This window comes from Thalia democratica, chromosome 4 (assembly GCF_965202585.1).
Source record: "Thalia democratica chromosome 4, ktThaDemo2.hap1.1, whole genome shotgun sequence".
Taxonomy (NCBI): Eukaryota; Metazoa; Chordata; class Thaliacea; order Salpida; family Salpidae; genus Thalia; species Thalia democratica.
Genome location: NC_139168.1, coordinates 40,283,290 through 40,306,164, shown reverse-complemented (window position 1 = coordinate 40,306,164; position 22,875 = coordinate 40,283,290). Strand labels below are relative to the sequence as shown.

Sequence of the window (22,875 nt, the reverse complement as noted above, 5' to 3'; positions counted from 1 at the left end):
AAGTCAAGGTATAGAATCAAAATAAAGTCCTATGATTTATTTTACTAAGCAATTTTTTTAATATTTAGCAAAACTATTAAAAACATATTATTACTGAGTAAAAATAATTCAAACTGGTTTATTGAAGTTTTAAAATGATTTAAGCTGTTTTTTGTGATAATTGTTAAAAATATTTTAATCAACAATTTTTTATCAGACTTTTGTTAGCATGCGTAATCTACTAACATGCATTTTTCTGTTTCTAGCTTTAGAAACACAACTCTCAAATTCAGAAGGTAAGCATAATATGCTTTAAAGTGGTAAAGTTTTTCGTTATTCGATAAATACGTAATAAACTCAACTAAATATAAGTACCTTAAATTAGTTTAATTCTTTACCACTTTATATTTTAGTACAGGAATAAAAATAAATCTTTAAACTTAGTAGCTTGCAATTCGACAAAAAATATTTTTTTTAAGGTAACTTGTAAGTAGATTTTAGACTTTTTTAGTTCCATTGAAACTATTGTTTTATCATTTAAAAAGATTATCTTTTAACTTTTTTTTATTCAGTCTGTGAGGGATGTTCTCATTTTTGCACTGTTGGCATCGATGGTAGTGGAGAATGGTGCTCTTGTTACGAGAAATCGGCATGCCCCATTGACAAGATGGACGTTTTCTTTATTTTGGACGCTACTGATGACATTTCTGATGCCAACTTCAAATACCAAACCGATTTTATAAACACTTTTGCCAAACTATACAACATTAGTGAACAGGGAGTCCAAGTAATTCTTTTTCATTGAAGTATTTAGTTTTTTATATGAAAAATCTCAAACGTTGTTACGAAACACTTTTTGAGTAGATAAAATGGTTATTAAACGTTTTTAAACGTTAGAAAACCTAACTGTTTGAATACATTACAACTTTGATTGGTAATTAAATAATAATTACAATCATTTAATTATTTAATCTTACCATTACATTTTCTAATTAACTTTAAGATAATAGGTGTTAAAGTGTTTTCTTTTTTTATAAAAGTTGTTTTTAATTATAAGTCTACTATACGTGGAATGAAAACAAGTTTTTTTTTACAAAGATTAGCAACATAAGTTGTTTTGATTTTTGTAGATCAGCGCGATGATTCACAACGAAGAATCCACAAAAGTATTGAACTTCAGACAATCGATAAATTTACAAAGAGTTGAGAGATTAACACAAGTATGTTTTACTTAACAAACTTTAGCTCAGACATTATAAAATGTTTCAAATTATTATAACAGATAGAACTAAAATAAATCGAGCATCTATAAGAAGTTTTTTTTCGAGTATTGCTTGTATAAGGTTTCTATCGTTTCTAATCTTAATCATAAAACTCGAAGTTTTAAGACATTAAGTAAATTTTTTATATAAAAAACTAAAATAAATATTAAGTTATAACACCTTTTGAGTTTTTTTATGAGTAGATTATGATCTAAATTGATTTTCTAAGGTTAAAACAATGGTTCTTTGTGATTAAAACTAAAAACTGTTAAACGGTTTTTAGAGATTAAATTAATAAAGGAATAAAAACGTAAAAGCTTAAGAAATACTTTAATATTAAAACAAAACTTGTCATAGAAAATTTTTTTTGTAGGATTATTACTGTGCACAATTCTAATATAACTTTTTGAATTAGAAAAAAAAAATCTGTTTCATGTAAGTGTAATTAGGACATTTTAGAAAATTATTATGATTTGAACTGAAGTACAATCAATGAAAATTAGAAATTCGTGCTTTGAAATTTTGCTTAGACAAGTTGCTTTCCAGTTTCTTATTTTTAGTTTTCATTAGTTTAATATTGCTAAAATATGCTATAGTTTTTTAAACCGCTATCAAAGTTGTTATAAAATGCTAATTTTTATGTATAGCTTAACCAAAAAAATATACATTTTCACTTTCAAAAATGAAAACAGTTTCTAATTAAGAAATAATAGTAGTTACTGTTAAGAAATTAAAATGTAGAAATAAAATAAAGAGGTACTACCTATTTAAAATTTTTTTCTTTCCTTGAAAATATAATCTAAAAATAGAGTTTTACAAAATTAACTTTACCAGAGAGAGAAAGGTTCAGGTAGCAGTAATGACTTAGCAGGAGCAATTTTCGATGCAGTCAGATTCCGTTTGAAACCTGTACAAGGTAGAAGGGAAGAGGTACCTCTGATAGTCGTAATTATTAGTAGTGCACCTAGTAAAAGCACAGAAAAAGACATAAAAAGATCAATAAGAAGGCTTTACAAGAACACAGAATACGTGTTCACTATTGGAGTTGGTACGTGAATTTGCTCAGTATACAATCACTACTTTTATGTTTTGGATATATTTACTTTGTTTTAAATTTTTTTAGTATATTAAAGAAAGATGTGTTAATTTTTTTTTATTTTACAAGCATTTACTAAATACAGATTAAATATATATATTTTGTACTTGTATATCAATCCTATTTAGACATCTGAAAAGTAAATATAGGTTAAGTTTTATGCGTACTAGTTTCGTCGGTAAAAAAAAAAGTCTTACCATGGTTTAAATGTTATTGGGTTAAAAAAATGCGTAAAAACCCTTTAGAAACTAACAAAAACAGCTTTAATGGTTAATTAAAATAATAAAATATTATCAAAAAAAAAAATCAGATTTTTGGGTGCACATATAAGCTATTTCTTGATCGCTTATAAGTTTAAGTGTACATTTTTAGGGTAGAAGTCTAAAATGCACTAAGGGACACTTTTACACAAACGGATATTTTTGCACGAGGACTCTTTCGCACGGCGTCACTTTTGTACGAGCGGTCACTTTTACTCAAAGACACTTTTGCACGGGTTAAAAAATTTTTAAACTATTCTATTTTAATAACTATAATTTATTATCTATTTTTTTACTATGACTACTACCCCTAACTCTTTGCTCAGTCGGTAATTTTTTATTCTTCTTTTTGTTTTTTTTTTTCTTTTAATAATTTCTATTATGTTTTTTTTATCACTGTTACCTCTAACCCATACCTACCCTCGATCAATAACTTCTTTTTTTTTTTTAGTTTTTTTTTTCTATCACTGTTACCCCTAACCCTCGGTCGGTAACTATTTATTTATTTAATCTAAATAGTTTTTGAATTTTTTTACTCTCGTGCAAAAATGTACTTTCGTGCAAAAATGACCCTTCGTACAAAAGTGTCTTCGTGCAAAAATGTATTCGTGAGAAAATTTCCCTTCGTCCAAAAAAGTTTTCATGCATATTTGATCCGTTCCCACACTTTTACCTTAGTAAAAGAAATGTATATATTTTTAAGAATTCTTTAATGTATGGTTTTACGAAGTTTGATTATCATGCGATGTTCCGGTTTATACAAAAAAAAATAAACAGCTTGTTTCAGCTTATGAATTTAGTTTATAATTTATTTTTAGTTTATTTGTACGCTTTTTACTGTATTGTTTTTAACAAACTTTTTTTAGCAAAAATATTTATTTGCACAAAGTATTATAGTAACCTTATAATTTAAACAAGAAAAAGTTCTAAAAAGCTTTAATTTTACATAAAATTAAAATATATTTTTAGTTAAATACTTAGTTTTTCTAAAAATTACTATAATTTAAATGTGAAAAACAATTCGTTTTGTCAAACCGTTAAAGTAATCAAATGATAAAAACAACTTTTAGGTGAAAACGCACCAAGTGGTTTATTAAAGAGGATTGCAAAAAATGAAGCAACAAAACATAAAACACTAGAAACATTTTCTGAATTAAATCATAAGTTGATTGCACAGTTAGAACTGTGTCCAGAAATAAAAGATTCCTTAAAACTAACTGTTAGTTAACTTTTTTTATTAAAATTATATTATAGAAGCAATAATTTTTTACCAAAAAAAATATTTTGTGCTAAACTAAACAATTTAAATAAATTTTATGTCTTAAAATTTAATCTGATTATACGTGAAATGGTATTTAATATTTAAAATACTGTTTGTTACGAAGAAAAATGTAATTATGACAAAATTGATTTATTTTGCGTTAAGCTGTTTACAATAATAAAAAATAATTATTCTTTTTTGTTGTGTAACAAACTTTGAAAATTTCATATTCAATCGCAATATATTTTTCTGAATGTTGTACTACTATAACTTTGTATTAGTTTCTTTATAGAGTTCATAAAACAATACAAATTTAGTGTTTAGTTGCAAAGATAGTATTGTAAAAAACTTACTCCTGTTATTTTGTTTTGTTAATAAAATCGTTTTTTTTTTCAAAACCTCTTTTAAATCTAAACATTTATTTCGTATTTTCATAAAGTCATCAAAAACATATCTATTTTTTAAGTGTTGTAAATACTTTAAAAAAGTAATGCGTTAAGTTAAAACGTGAGATATTTAAAACTCATGCTTCGAATAAAACTTTAAGTAAACATTTTTTTCCTAAAGTAAAGCGGTTTACGTAACTGATGTTTGGTAAATAACTTCTTATTAAAAGATTTAAATCTAAATTGTTTTATTTATTCTAGATATATTTTTTTTAATTTTATGACAATGTAAATGTACTAATTAAGTTTTATCAGTTTCCCGGCATAACCCTTTAACACTTATATTTTATATTTTAGTTTCATAGTTTATTATAAACAAAACCACGTTTCACTCTTATATTAAAATGTAAGAGATCATCAGTTGCTAAGTCAGAAAAAAGTTTTTGAACAAATAAATGGAAGGTATATAAAAATAAACAAATAAAAGTGAAACAAAATGAGAAAAAACTAAAGTAATTATGGTTTAAAAAAATTTTAAATGATAATATAAGAGTTAAACATTTTTTGTTTATAATAAACTGTGAAAATAAAATATAACTAATCTCATTAAAGCTACATTACTTATGAACTTTCAATTTTTAATTTAAAGCATATTACAAAATAATTTATAACTTATGTAGTTTATTCAAGCAGCAACTTGTTTTAATGTTTTATAACTAAACTTTTATACTTCAAACAATTCAATATTTTCAATCGGACATAATGTACATGCCTATCTATTTAGTTTTAATTCAAACAGTTAGTCTAAATTTTACCATTATTTAAATAGTTAAATAAAAATCGAGTTTAGCATTTTTAGAACACATGTAATTTAATTTTGGTTTAAAAACAAGTTCTTGTGAAATTTTATTCTAAGTTTAGTATATATAAAAAATATTAGATTTGGGGTACCTTACTACTTTTTTTACTATTCTAGATATAAAAAATTTAGAGTTGAAAAGCCATAAAATAATTATCTAATAAAACCAAATAAACATTAGAATTATAAGAAACATTTTTAAGTTAAAGAATAAGTAGAGTTTTTAAACGAGTAAAAGTAGCTTGCTAGTTACGGATATTTTAGTTTAAATTTTCTTTTACTTCTAAGAAACAAATATCTTAAAAATTTACTTTCTGAATACAACTTTGAAACTCTTTTAAGACAGTTAAAAACTTGAAACCTGCAAAACTATAAACTTAGGTTGAATTTATTTAAATACGTTTGTTTTATTTTTATATTTGTTCCAAGCTTTTTTGAAAGTTAAAAAAAAAATATTAAACATAAATCTACATTTCGTTTCAAAAGTTTTTTAAATACTTTAAACAATTATTTTTTTAAATTACTGAGTGAACTTTTAAGTTTTTTTCTCAAGGTAAAAAAAGACTATGATAAGCATCGCAGTAAGTTTTAATTTTCAAAATCTGTGTTTGGTGTTTTTTTTAGATATAAAGTATATAATATTTCAAAAAACTATTTATCTATTCTTATACAAACAGCTTTACTATAAGATAAAAGTTACAAAAAATAACTATTGTTATAAAAAAAAATTGTTAGTCTTGTTAAATCATAATTAATTTCCATTCTGAGTTTTTTTTTTTTTTAAATCTAAACGTCTGATTTATCTAAACTTGTAATGTAGAAAAGAAAAAAATAATTAAATATTTCTAAAATTATAGATTGTATAGGAAAATGTAGCTTAAAATTTGACCTCAAAATCACAATTTTCTGTCTCAAACAGCTTGAGGTTACACGAAATGTTGGCAAAAAAAAGCTTAAATCACTTTTTGATTATAATTTATATAAGTTTGAGTGGACAAATTACATCAATTTGCACATGAACTAAAATTGTTAATAATATACTGTAAAATTTAATGAATTTTTTAAAAGTAATTAGAAAAGAGAGCGGAAATATAAAATCCTTTATAATTTTTAGTCGGGTAATTTTTTAAATAGTTAAGATGTCGCAAATAATGGTTTACTTACTAAAGTTTTTTCAAAATGTTTTCACGTTAATAAAGTTATTTGATAAAAGACATTAAGTCAGAAAAAGTAGATGTTGAAATGAGAGTAGTATAATTTATCTAAAACTTGTCATAAATAAACAGATCTTTTACATCAGTTGACTTATAGTTTTAATTAGTATGTTAATGACAAAATCTTAAATTGTTTAAAAGTCATTTAAGTTATCTGTCAACTAAATAATTAATAAAAGTTTTCGAAAAATAAGTATATCAAACTATTGAAAATTTATATTGTGTTAATAATGATCTTCAAATTTGATAATAACTTTTGTATAAGTATATTTATATTAATTCAAGTATTAACATTAATAGTAATAAATTTAACAGAAAAAATCTATAGAAAAAATTTAAACTTATTTTTAATTAAAGTAAAAATTTTATTTAAAAACCAGCTTTATTTTAGTTGTTTTTTTTTACTTATTGTATTTTTAAAACTAGTTGTATTTGTATAGTGTTTAAGTAAGAAAAATTAATAAATTTAAAAAAATTATATAATAAACATTTTAAATAAGTTATCTTTAATAATAAGAAGTATTTTATCTTTTATGTTATTAGTTATATATGTCTACATAGTTTAAAACAAAAATCTTTGATTAAAAAAAAAAGTAACAAGCAAAATAGGTATTCTAAGTCTTAAATCTAATAAAAAAAAAGTTTAAGCTGTTTAAAACTGAGAAAGTTAGTTTTTTTCTTAGTATAATATTTTTTGTTAATACATAAAGCTGTGTGTAAGACTTGTATAAATGTGATTTAAAGCTGAAAAAAGCAAGTGTTTATTTCTATTTGAATCTATTTACCACTTAATATATTCTCGAGCTTGATTTAACCTATAACTATTTGTGTACAAACTTTACAGGAAGACGGAAAGACGTGTGATGTAGATGAATGCTATGCTGGCATCAGTGGTTGTAGTGATGGGTGCAACAATACCATTGGCTCTTACCAGTGTACTTGTCCACCTGAAAAGTTTTTAAGTTCTGACGGTCATAATTGCGGTTTGTTTAAAGAGAATTTTAACTATTATGCATGGCTTCGATAAAACTAATTACACATAACTATTTTTTCCGATAAAAACATAGTAGTACTTAAACTTTGAATATTTAGAAAGTTATTAACATAAACTTTTATATTACCGACTTTAATTACTTCAGAACTTGCAAAAAAAAAAAGAAACTAGAACATAAATAAACAAAGCATAATAATATTTAAAAAAATTAAAATCTAGATGCATGAAATAGTTAATAAGTAACAGCTTTTCAATAAAAAAATAACCCATAAATTAGTATATAACATAAACAGTAAAATATTAAATTCAAGTAGAGAAAAATGAATTAAGACTTCTTCGAAATAAAAGAAATATACCCAACAAAAAAGTAAAAGCCGGAATTAAAGTAATGAGAGGTCTCACTTTTGATGGAAAACAAGCAGGTAATATATAACAAAAACAGAATGTTTATAAAAAAAACTTATTATTATTTGCAACTTTATAATTAAAGTTTAACTAAACTACGCTATTATGGGAAGAGAGGGATTTTTTAATAATTGTATAAAAAAATATACCAAAGTTTTTTGGTCTGTAATTAGTGGGAACGGGTCTAAATTGCACGAAGACAAAATTGCACGAGGTTATTAAATTGCACGAGGGGACTTGCACGAGAACAAAATTATACGAGTGCACAAAACTGCACGAAGCCAAATTTTCACGAGGGCACAAAAATGCACGAGGGAACAAAATTGCACGAAGACGATTTTGCACCAAGAGTTAATTTTGCACAAGTTACATTTTTGCACGGGATTAAAATAAAGAATAAAAAAACAGAAACAACACTTAAAAATAATTTGATAAAAGCCAAAGAAAAAAAGTAACTGACCGAGGGTAAGGGTTAGGGGTAACAGGGATAGTAAAAATAAAAATAAGAAAAAACAACTAAGTAAATTATAGAAAGAAAAATAATAATAATTTAAAAAAAAACAATTAGAAAAAAAGCTACCGACCGAGGGTAAGGGTTAGGGGAACAGTGAAATTAAAATTTAAAAAAATTTAAAAATTTAATTTATTATTTAAAAAATAAAAAGTTAAAAATAAGTTACCGACCGAGGGTAAGGGTTAAGGGTAAAGTGATAGAAAAAAAAAAGATAACAAAAAAAGTTAATAAAACTAATAAAGAAATAAAGAAAAAAAAAAATCCCATGCAAAACTGTCTCCGTGCAAAAGTTTCTTCGTGTAAAAGTGACCCTTCGTGCAATTTTATCCCCTCCTGCAAAAGTATCTTCGTGCAATTTTGTGCACTCGTGCTTTTTTGTCCCCTCGTGCAATTTTGTACGCTCGTGCAATTTAGACAGCTATCCGTAATTAGTAGATAGCTTTTACATATACTTGTTGTAGTTTCAAAGAGATGTACATAAGTATGTAACTGCATTACAAGACTACTTTTATCTTATGGTTTCGTAAAATATTTAACCCTTACAAAGTCTTTTCAAAGTCGAGCCAAAAATCGTATTGCTTATATTTTAAACTGTGTCAAAATTCTACATTATTCATTTTCTTTTCAATTAAGCTATCTGTGTAAAAATGAGCAGTTCCTTCTACCGTTCTAAACTATGTATAAAACTACCTACTAATTTTTAAACAAACGGCTAGTTTGATAACACTATAGTTACTAATTTAGTAATAGTACACTCACATCACAATAATACAGACAAGCTTACTAATATTAAACTATTTTGATAGTTATTTTTAAGTGTCATTCTAATAAAAAATAATAAATACTTACATTAGATATAATCATAAATAAAACACTTTTTAATTTTCTCAAACAAGAGAAGTTTTCGTTTGCATTTAACAAAAAAAAAGCACTTTAATAAACTTTAGTATTTGAAACAATTTCAAAAATTGGTTTCATACAAACGCTTGATTTGCTTTAAGAGAAATTTTTGTTCTACAAAACATTTCTTTTTTCAGTAGAATTTTTTTAAATGTGTTATAGTTTAAACTTTTTTATTTAAACAATTTTTTAAAGTAAATATGTATGATAAAAACATTTTGTAAACTATTAAATAAAGTAAGACTCATGTTAATTTCTTAAGTAATATAAAAAGGGTGATAGTATTTTTAATGCATTATTTTAGTTACAACTTTTTTTATCCAGTTTATATACAGATACAACTTTTCTATTTATGTTAGTTGCAAGTTTAAATAAAAATATTTCCCAAAATAAATCACATTAAACTAGTGGTAAGTCTAAATAAAGAAGTATAAAAAAATGAATATTTATTACTATTAAAACAAATAAGAGCATCTGAAATTATAACCAAAAGTAGATATTTTAAACGGTTAACAGCATAACTATTATCAGTAAATTTTAAATTTACAAAACAAGTATCAATAACTGTTTAAAATTTAAACAAACTATCTAAAAAAAGAATTTTACAATGAACAATAAAGTTTTTTTTGACAATTCTAAGACACAAAGTTATAGTAAATAAGTTTAACCATACTTAAATTTTAAAGAAAAGTAAAGTTTTCTATATACCATCAAATAGTTATAAAAAATTCATAGAAGTTTAAAATTAACTTTGTATATTAAAAAAATTAAACGCATTTTAGTTTAAAGTAAATAATTGTAGTATCAGACCCTTGCGACAATAACTTGTGTGATCAGTTCTGTGAAAATAGCAATGGAAGTTACACATGCTCCTGCCGAGAAGGATACACTTTAGATGATGACGGTTTAACTTGCAATGGTAAGTGTTTGTGTCTTGTCAAGAAAAATGTATTTTAAAAAGACATTTGACTACCGAGAAGAAAATTATACAAAGTTTATAAGTTTATAAAACTGTTGATTTTAATCCAAATTCTTTTAAAGTGTCAAGACTTGTTTTACCACAGTTTTTTACTTATTTTAATTTAATTTTTACAGTAGTTTATTAATAGTTTATTTTCTACTATACTTTCAAAATATCATGTTTTGGTATTTGTAAATAAAGCTTTTAGTTTTGTAGTAAACTTGACATGGTAATAATAATTTTATTTAGCAATAAGTTTCTTTTGAATTGTTTTTACAAGAAACTTGTGAAAAAAAAAAAAAAAAACTAAACATTTTTAACTTATTAATAATTTCTTATAAATTTTTATCGTTTTCTTTTGTGAACGACGAAAAATACAATAACGTCTTGTTATGAAACTTTTTCAAGTTTTCAGAAATAATGTTTCTAAAGTTTTAAGCATACTGTAGTATAGAAATCGCTGTTTGAAAATATGGTCAATAAGACCTGATTTTAAAAATACATCTCTGTGATCAAGCTGCTAACCACTTAGTTTTTAACTGATTCGAGCTATAAAACACAAAATACATACCATTTAACAAAAAAAACTTGTAGTTTTAGAAAAAAATTATGTTATTATTAATCTATAGTTGTCATTATCAACTTTTACTGTAACTTCATGCATTTCTAAGTTAGATTTACTTGTTCATTATAATACTTTACTCAATAATAAACCAAAAATTTATATTTTAAACACCGTATTGTATAATATGGTTGAAAGTCAGAAGTTTAAAAACTACGTTGATAATTCAAAAATTATGGTTAAAAAAACAAAGTGTGCTAAATGAAAGAATAAAATTATGTAAACATAAAAACACAAGTTTTTAAAAACGTTACTTTCATAAAACTAATTTAAACCAAAAATTAGTAAAACTACTTTTCATGAAATAAACGACTTAACAAATTATTGATTGTAATTTTACTCTTTAATATTGAATGCTAACTGCTATACGGCTGTAGCATCAAACTATTTTCACAGTTTTTGTTACGAAACTAGTATAAGTTAATTTATTATTTAAGATGTTGACGAGTGCGCTGTTGACAATGGAGGATGTCAGGAAGATTGTCTCAACACAGTAGGAAGTTACCATTGTGACTGTGAGCATGGTTTTCTCAGAGGTAGTAATAGGAAGAAGTGCGTTATAAGTTGCTACACATGCGATAACGTTGAGAACATTGAAGAGTGCAATAAACTCGAGGTCAGTTGATCACACGTTTTTTTTTACACAAAGTTTGATGCAATAGGTGTTCACACTATTTAAAAACAAATTCAAACTCATAATGCTTGTTACACAGTTGTATATTCTCAATTTAATTAAAGTATAACGTTTCGTTCTCAATGTTTATTATTATACAAAAATAAAGTTTTCTGTTTTAAAGAAAATATAATTATCGAGATTATACTTCTTTAGCTAACAAAAAAACATAACAAAAAACTACTCAACACGTTTTTTTTTTAATACTTACAGCTGTTTGTATGACAGAGTGGTTTTAAGTGATACGTAGCTAAGATTGAAAAATTTTATACTCAAGTACATCAGTTTACTACACTTACTATAAGTTATAATATAGTTTGAATATTTTTTATTATTTTTTAGTTTTAGTAAGCAAACAAGACACTTTTTTAACAACTTTTTTACACGATAGCTGTACTTTTTAGTATTAAAAAATGTATTTTTATTAAAGTTTTAGTATTGTAGGATTCATATGATAACTAAGTGTTATAACAATAACTTTTAAAAGACCTTTTGAATAAAAATTATATGATAATTTAAGTTTATAAACTTTGTAAACAGTACTTTTTAACAAAAATGTAAACTACACTTCAGGTTTGTCAAAACAACCAGGCATCATGTTACACTACATTGAGAACAAACAATAACCGAACGACGTTTAGCAAAGGATGCCAGCAATCTCTTGCTTGTATAAACAACTTTATTCAGGTTTAAATCTTTATTTACTTTGAAAATCTTAGTTTTTTTTTATATAATCAAGTTTAAAGTATGAAAATAAAAAACATTTACTTATATTGTACAACTACGCTTAAAATATATCCCTATGAGTTATTTATAGTCTATAATTAAATAACGTTATTGTAAATTTAACAATTAGATTTTAACAGAACACTAACATGGGAGCTGGTGGGGAAAGGCAGTGTAACGCAAAAGGAATAAACTCAAAATGCGATTGCTGCTGTTTTACTTCTGCTTGCAACAACGATCAGTGTAAATTCTACGAAAACAGTTAGTATAGTTTAAACTCCCACAGATAATTTTTTGTTTTTAATTTTTAAATGTATTATGGAGTTAGGTTGTGTTTCAACGTTTTGTTTGAAAATTACAGTACCGATGTGTGACGCAATAGAAGGAGACCACGTCATGATGATCGGAGAAATTGATGGCAAAGTCAGTGCTGGAGGATTGGCCGGAGTCAGATGCGAACCAGGTCTGTTAAAAGCAATTTTTTCAAATTAGTTAAAGTTTGATTTTTTTTTAAACAAACCAAATTTTTATAAATCTAGTTAGTGGTAAAAAAAGTTACTTTAAAATATTAATTTTTTCATAAGCGCATCTAAGCTGATAAAAACTAAACTTATCTAGCTGAAATGTACGTATATTTTTATCATTACATATAAAAGTCTGTGAATTAGAAAAGCTACAGAGTCAAAGTTTTAAAACATTTAAAATTCGTTTATTAGTTCTTTTATTCAAATAAAGGATTCAAGGAAGTAGGAAAGATAGGTACATCAAGTTACATCACTTGTGATTACGATCCTATAAAAAATACAACCCAGTGGAACATGGATCCGTCAAAACTAGATACATGCGAAGGTTAAAAATTTAATGGCTTATGACTTTTTTAAAAGTTTTTGAAGATTTTTAGACTTTGAAAAATATACTAAGTACATGTACAAGTATAAAGTGTTTTAAGTGTCCTGACATGACTTAAAACTGTCCTTAGAATAAACTTTTTGAGCGTTTTTTATCGTTCAATTAACAATATAAATTTAATACTTCTTACGTTGTAATCACGTTTGACTATTAATAGAGTTTTCAGTTTAATCATATATAGTATTAGTATTACTCTTTTTTTTGATATTAAGAAAAGTTTGTAAGGCTCGTTGATTTAAACGCTTTTACTTATGCTTTAACTTTTAAATGAACTTTTTAACGAATAAAATGATTAAAACTCTTTCATATTTTTTATATATGTACAAACAAAAGATTTTATAAGTAACAGTTATTGACAGTTTTAAAAGAATTCACTAGTTTTATTTAACCATAAATATTTGAAAATTTCAAAAAAAAGGCAATTAGTTGGAAAAACTCTATTAAAAACAAAAACAATCTAATTTTATATATAGTTTATTGAAAGTTAAAAAAACAAAGGCTCAAAATATATAACTATGCTTTTATAAAAAAATATGTTTAATCAAACCAAAGTTTATCTACTTTTAAATAAATATACTACTTATCCTAAAATTGCTACGATTTCATACTATTTTACTTAATAGTGGCTCGTTATTTCAACAAAAAACTAAAATGAAAATAGACGTGCTACTTTTAACAATGTTTTACAATTTTTTATAAGTTTATAACTTTGTACTGCAAAAGTAAAAGGTAAATCTGTTTCACATAAAATTGTAATATAGAAAACAAGTTTTATTAAACGTTAAAGAAATATAGTATTTAATGCAAAAATAAATAGTTTATGTAAATTTTAATTTATAATGCAAAAATACGACTATTTCAAATGCTATGTACAGTACTTCATTTTTTATAAACTTCAGATAGTGTTTAAGTAACAATTAATTTTTATGTTTCTGTACTATGGTATATTGTAGCAATTGCAACTTTAAAGTATATTACAGTTAAATTTGAAATAAAACAATTTAGATATAAACGAATGCGAGTATGAGGGAAGGTACTGTAAAGAACCGGCCATCTGTGTAAATACACCAGGTGACTTTCACTGCGAATGTCCCCCTACTGCTGAAAATTCAACCGATGTTTACGAAATAATACAAAACTACTACTGCGACTTGTACGAATTTGTTATACATCTTGTGTTTTAACTTTTATAAACAAAAATATTTATAGTAAAAGTTGTACACAATTTAACGTAATCGTAAATTAGAATTAATATCAAAGAAACGAGTGTTTGAGTGGTGTTGAAGGAACGGGATTGTGTTCCCACAAATGTGTCAACTTGCTGAACACATTCACTTGTTCGTGTCCTGATGGAATGGTGTTATCTGATGACAATGTTACTTGCAGTTAGTTTTTTGTGTTGTTATAAATCAATTTAAAATAAAGAGTTTTTTGTAAGATTTTTGTTTAACTTTTTTCAAAAAATCTTTTTCTGACTAACTTATATTACTAGTTTGAGTCTGAATTTTGTATTATTTTTAGAATTACATTTAGATAAAATTACATTTATAAAATTTAGTAAACAGTAAAAAAGTTTGTTAATTTTATCTCAATACAATAAAACAAAAGGTATTGCCATATTATTGTTTTATTAACGAATAATTTTCGTTAAAAAATGCATTATATTTTATTTTAAGTAATTTTGTTTTATAAACAGTTTTGTTATTCTAAGTAGTACTTTTTTATTTATTGTTTATCTTTTTGGTTGAAAAATCCACTTTAAACAAGGCTAACTGTTTACTGTATTACTAAATAAATTTAACTAATTCAACTAAAATACTTTAAAAATGTAATTTTATTTTCAATGCCCTTTATTAACGTTTTTGTTATTTAAATTAACATATAAAGAACTAAGTTTTTATATTTTATTAAAAAATCAACATAATTGCTGTAAAACTCAGTTTGAATTTGTCTATTGTGAAAATAAAACCACTTTTTGTGCGAACTTTATGGAATACTGTTAAACATTCGAATTCAATGTTTTTTTTTATGTTATATGCTATAAACCTATTAGAGATTCCGAACTACTATCTTTTTTATTAGTTATTTTTGTCGTGATAAATTATTTAAAAATAGTCTACACGATTCAGCAAACTATCAAAATGATTTTAAAATTACTAATACAGAAAGATTGTAAAGTTTATAAAGCAAAATAAATTAAACCATTTTTATAATAAAAGTTAAGTTTTCGAAGAATTCTGTATAAAACTATTTTAGAACTAATAACTAATGTCTAATAGCAAATTTATAAGAATTTAAACAAAGCTGTATTTTAAGTCTAACTTTATGTGCTTAAAATTGTTTATTAATTTAGTAGTTAAACTATTGAAAGGAGAAAAACTTGTATACCTTTGGTTTGCGTTTAAGAGTGTATGTATACATTACGTTCTTGAGTACAAGGGTTTTTTAGCAATAAAACAAAATTTTAACAACGCCTCATTGTATTGATAAAGTTTTAATTAAATTTGATTGATAATGAATTTATTGATCAAATAAAAAATTAAATGTTCGCACACGTAACAATGTACGTCTTTTTTAATGACAACATAACAACTATAAGCACCTAAAGAACAGTTTGTTAATTGTACTGCTAAAAATACTGTTTTGGTATAAACATAGCTATTAAGAGATACTTTAAAGTTGTTTTTTTGACCACGTACAAAATATTAGTTTCAATAAAAAGTTTTGCAATAAAACGTTATTTATAACGATATATAGTGAAAAATTTCAAACTGAAGTTTTTGAAATATACAGGCATTTTATTTATACCAGTGTTTTTATTTTGTTTAAATTAATTAATAATTAAGTATAATTAAAACAAGTTGTTAAAAATTAAATAGAAAAAATATTTATTTAAAGAACATAAATATTAACCAAATACTTGATTAAATTTTAATAATTTTAAATTGAAAACGAGTAAATTTAATTCATTAAACATTAACTCAATTCTTTTCGATATACATATATTTATATATATATATATATATGTTTAATGGCTATAGAAATAAACAAAAACTTGTCTAAAAAAGTTTGACAAATTACTGAACTACATTGTAAATCTAATATTCAATAAAGCTTTAGTATTTTTGTTTGCTTTGTATTGTTTTATATTAATTTTTAGTTTAAAACTAAAACTACATTTTATTTACTTATAATTTATACCTAATAAACGTTGGTTTTTGAATGACCTATTTAGATTTTTTGTGGCTTTTGTCATAGATCTAATGTAAAGCCAAATTAAAAAAAAAACTAAATTAAAATACTTCAATTTCAAAATTTAAATAACAATTGTACAAGATTATATTTGTATTAGTTTTATTTTTTCTATGCTTTTTTTAAATTGTTAGAAATGTGTGGTCAACTTATAGTCAACTTAATTGAGTAACTGGAGCACTTAAAACTTTTGTATTTTCTTTTTTCAATGAAGTAACTAAATAAACCCATTACAGAGGTTAAAACAAGTGACTACAGTACTTTTTACAACTAAAATACTCAAACTACTTTGCCTACCAGATCTATAACAAATAAGTATTTAAAAAATGGCATATTACTTTACTTAACCCTTGAATAAATCTTTTAACTTAAATAGGAGTAAGTTTATGTGCAAAGGATAATGGGGGTTGTGAACAAGTTTGCACTGACAACGGAAATGTAACATGTTCTTGCTCAAGAAGTTTTGAATTGAAAGATGATTTAAAATCTTGCAAGAGAAGTTAGTAATACGAATGGTTTTATTGTTAAAAAATACCATTTATGTAACTTCTTCCTTAGTTATCTTTTTTTCATTTATTAGAAATATATTTTATTTTGTTACTCTACTGAATCTTTGCGTACAGTTAACAAAAAGGCTAAGTAGCTTTTGAAAAAAAAAGTGTATTCTCTAAACTATGTATTTTCTGCAGTTTATTCACCATGTGACTATAACAACGGCGGTTGCTCACACACATGTGATTATTCTGATGGTGTTGTTTACTGCAGTTGCCCGGACAGTATGGAGTTGGAAAATGAAGAAACTCAGCTGTGTGTCCGTTAGTAGAATTGTAATAATTTTTTATAAAACAAACATTTTTTTAAAGGTCGAATAAAACTAACTTAATAAGTTTTGTACGTGCTTTAAAGAACACATAGTTTTTAAGTTGATATACTTTTTTGTGTCTTGTTTATTTTATTTTTGCGTTGCCAAATATTAACTGTTTAAAAGTTGTCACCATGTAACACCTATGAACACTATGATATTCGAAATACTACATTAGCACAATGCAGTAGTTTTTTGTTAAATATTAACTTTAAACATAACCAAAAAATTCGTACCGAAAAGGTAGTTCGTACCAAAAAAGTACAAATGTAAATGGAAAATTGCATTTTTAACACAAAGTTTTCGGTTCAAAAAACGTACTTAATAAGAAAATCAGTATATTTAATAAAATCTGTTTTTTAATTGTGTAAAAAACTTACTAAGTTTTTTTATTTCTTTATGAAAAATAGGAAAATGATTAAAAACCTCAAGGTGTAAGAGTTTTGTGATAATACTAAAAAGTATTTATTTAAAACAGAAGTTCAGGTAAACTACACACTACAGGATGAATGTGCTTCAAACAATGGAGGATGCAGTCATTTTTGCATCGATCATCCAGCTGGTTACGAATGTGCTTGTCCTGTAGGATATGAACTCGAAGATGTGGAAAACAGTCACTATTGCATCAGTACAGCTTTTTATGTATATTTTTTAACGTACAAGTAACTTTACTGAATAACATAGAAAAAAAAATTGAAGTGTTAAAGTGTTTTCGTCTAATTACTTTATGTTTAAGAAAACAACCCGTGTGAGCCAAATCCTTGTAAAAACGGTCAGTGCTTCAGAACTTTCAACTCCTCCTACTTCTGTCATTGCAACGAAAACATGAAACTAGACGAAAGTGGACTTACATGCATATCAAGAAGTGCAGGTTGAGTCCTTTATAGTTAAAGATGCCAAGTACTTAATTTGAGATTATGTTTTTAGTCATACTTGTCTAAAAAACTTTTTCTATATTGAATAAATGTGTTTTTAACTTAGAAAGTTATAATATAAAGTTAAATTAATAAGTATAAAATTACTAAAAAATTTTAGCTTAATGTTGTATAATTAATACTGTTGTCATACGTATATTTTTAATTAAAATAAGAAAACTGAGTTTTATAATAAAAAAATAGTTTATATGTATGAGTTAAACATTGTACCTCTAACATACTAGAACTTTTTTGAAAAATAATCTTAAACGATACTATTTTAAAACAATAATTAAAAAAAAAAACTATATTGAAAAAGTTATACTAGATTTTAAATAAGTATTATTAGTACATATTAAAAAAAAACATTTTCCTTACTGTCAGAAGTTAAATGAAATAAAATAAACTGTTTAACAAATGAAAACATTTATTTGCTTATCTATAACTAAAAGGTCAATATACAGTTTTATTTTATAAAATTACATAACTAAATAGTATTTTTAGACCCTATAAACTTATTTTATATTTCTAAATGTATAAAAAATATATATGACTTTTTTTAATGTTTACTATAATCAGTAACTACAGTAAAAAAATGTCAATAAAATAAAATAAAAAATCTCCTGTTGTTTCTAAAAAATAACTCAAATTTTAGAAAACTTACTTAATGTTCATGCTTATTTTTTAACAAAAGTAAAAAAAAATTCGTTTAAGTTGAGAAAATGCTTTTCATTAAGTTTTTTGTTGTGCACTGTACATCACACTTGGCTAAAAGTATTTCCTTATATTTACGCTTGTAAAATAAACTAAAGTTTAAACTAGTTAAAATTATCAGAGGCGGATTGTCCTCAAGGATTCTTTGCGGCGGGTCACAGTTGCATGAAGCAGTTGTTAGGTGATTACACTTACTACTACGGAGGACAGGCTTGCCACTTTGCATGGAGCAGAATGGCGAAAATAAACGACTATGGAACCCTTAGAGCTGTCAGAGACGTGTTCAGGGAACCTTATTGGATTGGTAAGTGTTTTTATTTATTAGCTAAAGATTAATAATATATCAAATTTTGATAGCTGCTAATGTTAACAATTTAAAAATATATAATTTAATATTTAAACACAATATTAAAACATTATTTAGTATTATCACGAACTATGTTTAAAAAAAGTTAATTAAGTTGAATTTTATTGAACTAAGTAGTGTATCTAAATTTAAATCAAAGTAGCTTTTATCCAAAATTTAATTTATAAAATCTACATATACTAAACTTATGTTTGTTAATAAGTTTTGAAAAGGAAACTTGAAACCAAGCGTTTTTGATGTAAAAACTTTTGAATAAAAATTAAATAGAGTTTTTATCAAAGCATTTTTTTACAACAAACCTTAAAGAGCACAAGTTTAATTGTTTCTTAGAATTACTTAGTTCATTTAAAATATGTTTTTTTTAATTAGACTATAACGCACAAAAAATTTTTAATGCTTAGAACCATTACTGGAGGTAATCTAATTTACAACACTTTCAAACATTTCAAACATTCTTTAACTTTTTATGAGCAACAAGCAATACTTTCAAAACACTGGGTTAAAACTTTTGTTTTAGGTTCACAAATTAATCAAAACACTGGGTTATGGACAAGTTCAGACAGAAAACCACAAGATTTCACAGATCAAATGGCTGATTTAAGTTTAAACAGCTGCTATATAGTTAAAGTAACAATAAATAATACAAATTTTAAAACTAAAAAACTTAAGCTTGAGTACTAATTTTTATTACTGCTTTAAAGATTAAAACTTTTGTGAATAAAATTTAAACTGTGATTTATTCTTACGTGCTAATATAGTTCAAGTAAATCAAAAAACAGAAAATTTTTTATGAAAATGGAGATGAAGAAAATTTAATTTATTACTAATTTGAAACTTATTTACTGAACCAGTTCTATAAATAGTTTTAAAAATAGAATTAATGTTTTTTTTTGCATCAAATTCTATAATAATTAAAAAATTAGTTTATACCAGTTTTAATGTTTTTCTTCAGTTTAAAAATAAATATAAACTTTTAAAAACATGAATACCTTTTATAAACTTATTTTTATTATTCAAGCTCATATATAAATCAAACAGCATAAGATAATCCAAAATATTTTATTTAAATTGAACTCTTTATGTAATAAATATATTTCTTTTAATGAACTTTGATGATTTTTTTATAAATGTAGAATAAAAAATTCAGTTACATAAGTTCTGCTTAATGATTTTAGTTTATTGCTTAAAGTTTTAAAGTATAACTAAGTTTAATGATTTATTTCAAGTATAAGAAAACAAAAATAAACAAAAAAGCTGATTCTCAGTAAATTTGTTATCATTTGAAGTACTTTTTACAATAAGGTCTAGTGAATTAATCATTAATGAATTAGCTTATAAATTTAACTACTATTAAACTACTTTTTAAATACTAGGTGCTGAGGGAAACTGTGCTTACGTAGGACAAAAAATTTATAGCGACGTTTGTCACGAAAGAAGAAGTGTCGTCTGTGAAAAACGTAAATCAAAAAAATATAATTATTGAATTTTTTTTTTTTTGAATTTTAAAGGTGAAGTTTAATAAAACTAACTAGTTATAAAAAAAATTTGAACAAAAAAGTTATGAAACAGATGATATAAAAATTTGTTTTTTTTCCAGCTCGAAGACAACCGTTTGTGATATTTCCTAACATGTGGCCATCAGGAGCAACTGGTAAATTGTACATGCAAACCGATGTAAACAAAATTGCACTAATTTTCCCTGTCCCTGTGCTTCGTGTTAATGTTAGTTTATTTATTGATAACTCGTATAATTCAGAAATGACTTTTTATAGTAGCTTAGTTTTTAACTTGTTACGTTGTACTTGTTTTATTTTTATTTGTGAAACTATAATTTAGTTTATTTGTTTACTTTTCTATACAAAATTTATTTTTAAAGGTCTTAACTGTAAATAATATAATTATTTGAAAATGATGTTTATTATACCTAATAGTTGAATGAAATCATTTCATATTATTTATAAAATGTTCTATATATCGTTTAATAAGTATGTAAATATTTTTCTAAAACTTGTCATTTAATAACTAAATTTACGACTCAAAGTTGTATTCTACGATTTAGCTTTTTTTTAATTAACTGATTTTTAATCTAGTTGTTTTCTTTTGAAACAATCTTTACATAACTATTACTTTGTCTATTTTAGTTGATTAAAATTTATATGCAAAGTTTATGCTAGTACAAGTATAGCACAGCTATTTAAACGATTTACACATTATACTGTTGTAACGAATCAATTAATTGCGTTTATAAGAAAGATGATGTAAAAGTTTTAGACATTGAACAGTTTAGCCAAAAGAGTAATATAAAGTAATTTAGATTTCCTTTAAGATAGCTCTAAATTTAAAATTTATTATATGGTTAGTTGCATAATTATTAATAAAAAGTTCTTTTATTACATTTTTTGTAATGGTATGACATTAAGTTGGACTTAATTCGCGTGTAATATTTCAAAAAAACATATTCAATCACGCTTAATTGAGACATATTGGTTTCTTAGGAAGTCTTACCACCAATGACATCAACATATTGTAATGCATTGTTTATAAAAGAGCTAATTTTTAATAATTAATTACTAAAACTTTTTTTATTTTAAACTTTGTGTATAAAAATTATTGGGTGTAGAAATAACCTTAAATAGCTAAGCAATTAATAATTCAGCTGTTAAAAAAAATCAGTTTTTGTTACAAACGACTTTTCACTTTATGGATAAATATATAAAAATATCATAATAGTTTTTGATAAACAAATTAAAATACTTAAATTTTCATGAAATGATTAAATACAAATTTTAATTACAAATATGTCCATTGATATAGTATTGTCAAACTTGCTAAACATTTAATTTATTAATACTTCATCTATTGTGATCTATGTGCTGGCTAAAAGCTAAACAAAAGAAAATTTCAAGATTAACAAGTGTCAACAACTACTTTTATTTATTTTCTAAACATTTATTAGAAATACTTAAACTTTTATGCGCAATTGAATATTATTTTAATTGAAGTTTGTATTGTCACAAACTAGTTGTCATAAATGTATATGAAAAATCTGATGACGAATTTTAAAACACAAAAATGTTAATTACATTTAAAACTTAAACTACGATACGCACATAAATCTGTAATCAAATCACTCAACTAACAAACTATAATTGGTCTTTATTTTAAATTTTAAAATTCTTTGTTTAAGATTGTGTTTTTTTTTATTGCATAAGATTGGCTGATAATTTTATAAAATGTTTTCTTTTTAATATTTTTCAGTTAAAACCATTATAGTTAAACAATAACCTTTTTGTTAGGCGTGGCACTGTTCAGCAACAATGGTGGATGACAATGAGTACGTGTTCACACAAGACGATCTGCAAAGAGGAGGAGGCAAGGGAAAATGCGAGTTTGTCGTTGAGATGTTCCAAATGTTCCCCGCGCATGAAATAGAATTCAAGAAAGTATAAAATCTTCGATCAACTTGACATCTTTTTTTCAAATCCTAAAATAATTAGGGAATATTTTATCAACTTTTTTTAAAGTAGTATCAGTTCTAGTTCTTTTTTTTAAAGTTTATTAAAAATGTTTAAAAACCTAAAGTTTAAAAAACAAAATTAAACGTAGTACTGAAAACATAAATTTATTTGAAATTAAGTTAGCTTTGTATTTTTTGCCACTTTGATCATACAGTTGATAATTTATTTTGTGGTTTTTTTTTGTAATAAAGTATTTTAAAAACAAATGTTCACAGTATATAAATAAA

At 24.3% G+C, this 22,875-nt stretch overlaps 1 protein-coding gene across 3 annotated transcripts; it reads left to right on the top strand.

Moving 5' to 3' along the window:
* Positions 1-192: 192 nt before the first annotated feature.
* On the top strand, positions 193-22,875 carry LOC145832930 (uncharacterized). Of its 3 annotated transcripts, none has more exons than XM_082940133.1 (24): positions 193-275; positions 552-766; positions 1,110-1,199; positions 2,076-2,289; positions 3,668-3,816; positions 7,162-7,300; positions 7,626-7,733; positions 9,933-10,049; positions 11,151-11,329; positions 11,960-12,073; positions 12,253-12,373; positions 12,474-12,575; positions 12,848-12,961; positions 14,027-14,174; positions 14,282-14,406; positions 16,650-16,772; positions 16,963-17,088; positions 17,614-17,763; positions 17,872-18,006; positions 18,885-19,067; positions 19,648-19,731; positions 20,504-20,587; positions 20,728-20,852; positions 22,427-22,875. In XM_082940133.1, the coding sequence occupies exons 1-24, from the start codon at positions 209-211 to the stop codon at positions 22,577-22,579; spliced, it is 3,165 nt and encodes a 1,054-aa protein (XP_082796259.1). In that variant the 5' UTR covers positions 193-208; the 3' UTR covers positions 22,580-22,875. The 3 variants fall into 3 exon arrangements, with proteins under 3 accessions (XP_082796259.1, XP_082796258.1, XP_082796260.1); XM_082940132.1 differs by having other exon boundaries at positions 7,623-7,733; XM_082940134.1 differs by lacking the exon at positions 7,626-7,733.

Coding starts and splice junctions, on each gene's coding strand:
- LOC145832930 (XM_082940132.1), top strand. CDS start 209: ATGCGTAATCTACTAACATGCATTTTTCTGTTTCTAGCTTTAGAAACA. Junction 1,200..2,075: donor GAGTTGAGAGATTAACACAA/GTATGTTTTACT, acceptor TAACTTTACCAG/AGAGAGAAAGGTTCAGGTAG. Junction 12,576..12,847: donor CGGAGTCAGATGCGAACCAG/GTCTGTTAAAAG, acceptor ATTCAAATAAAG/GATTCAAGGAAGTAGGAAAG.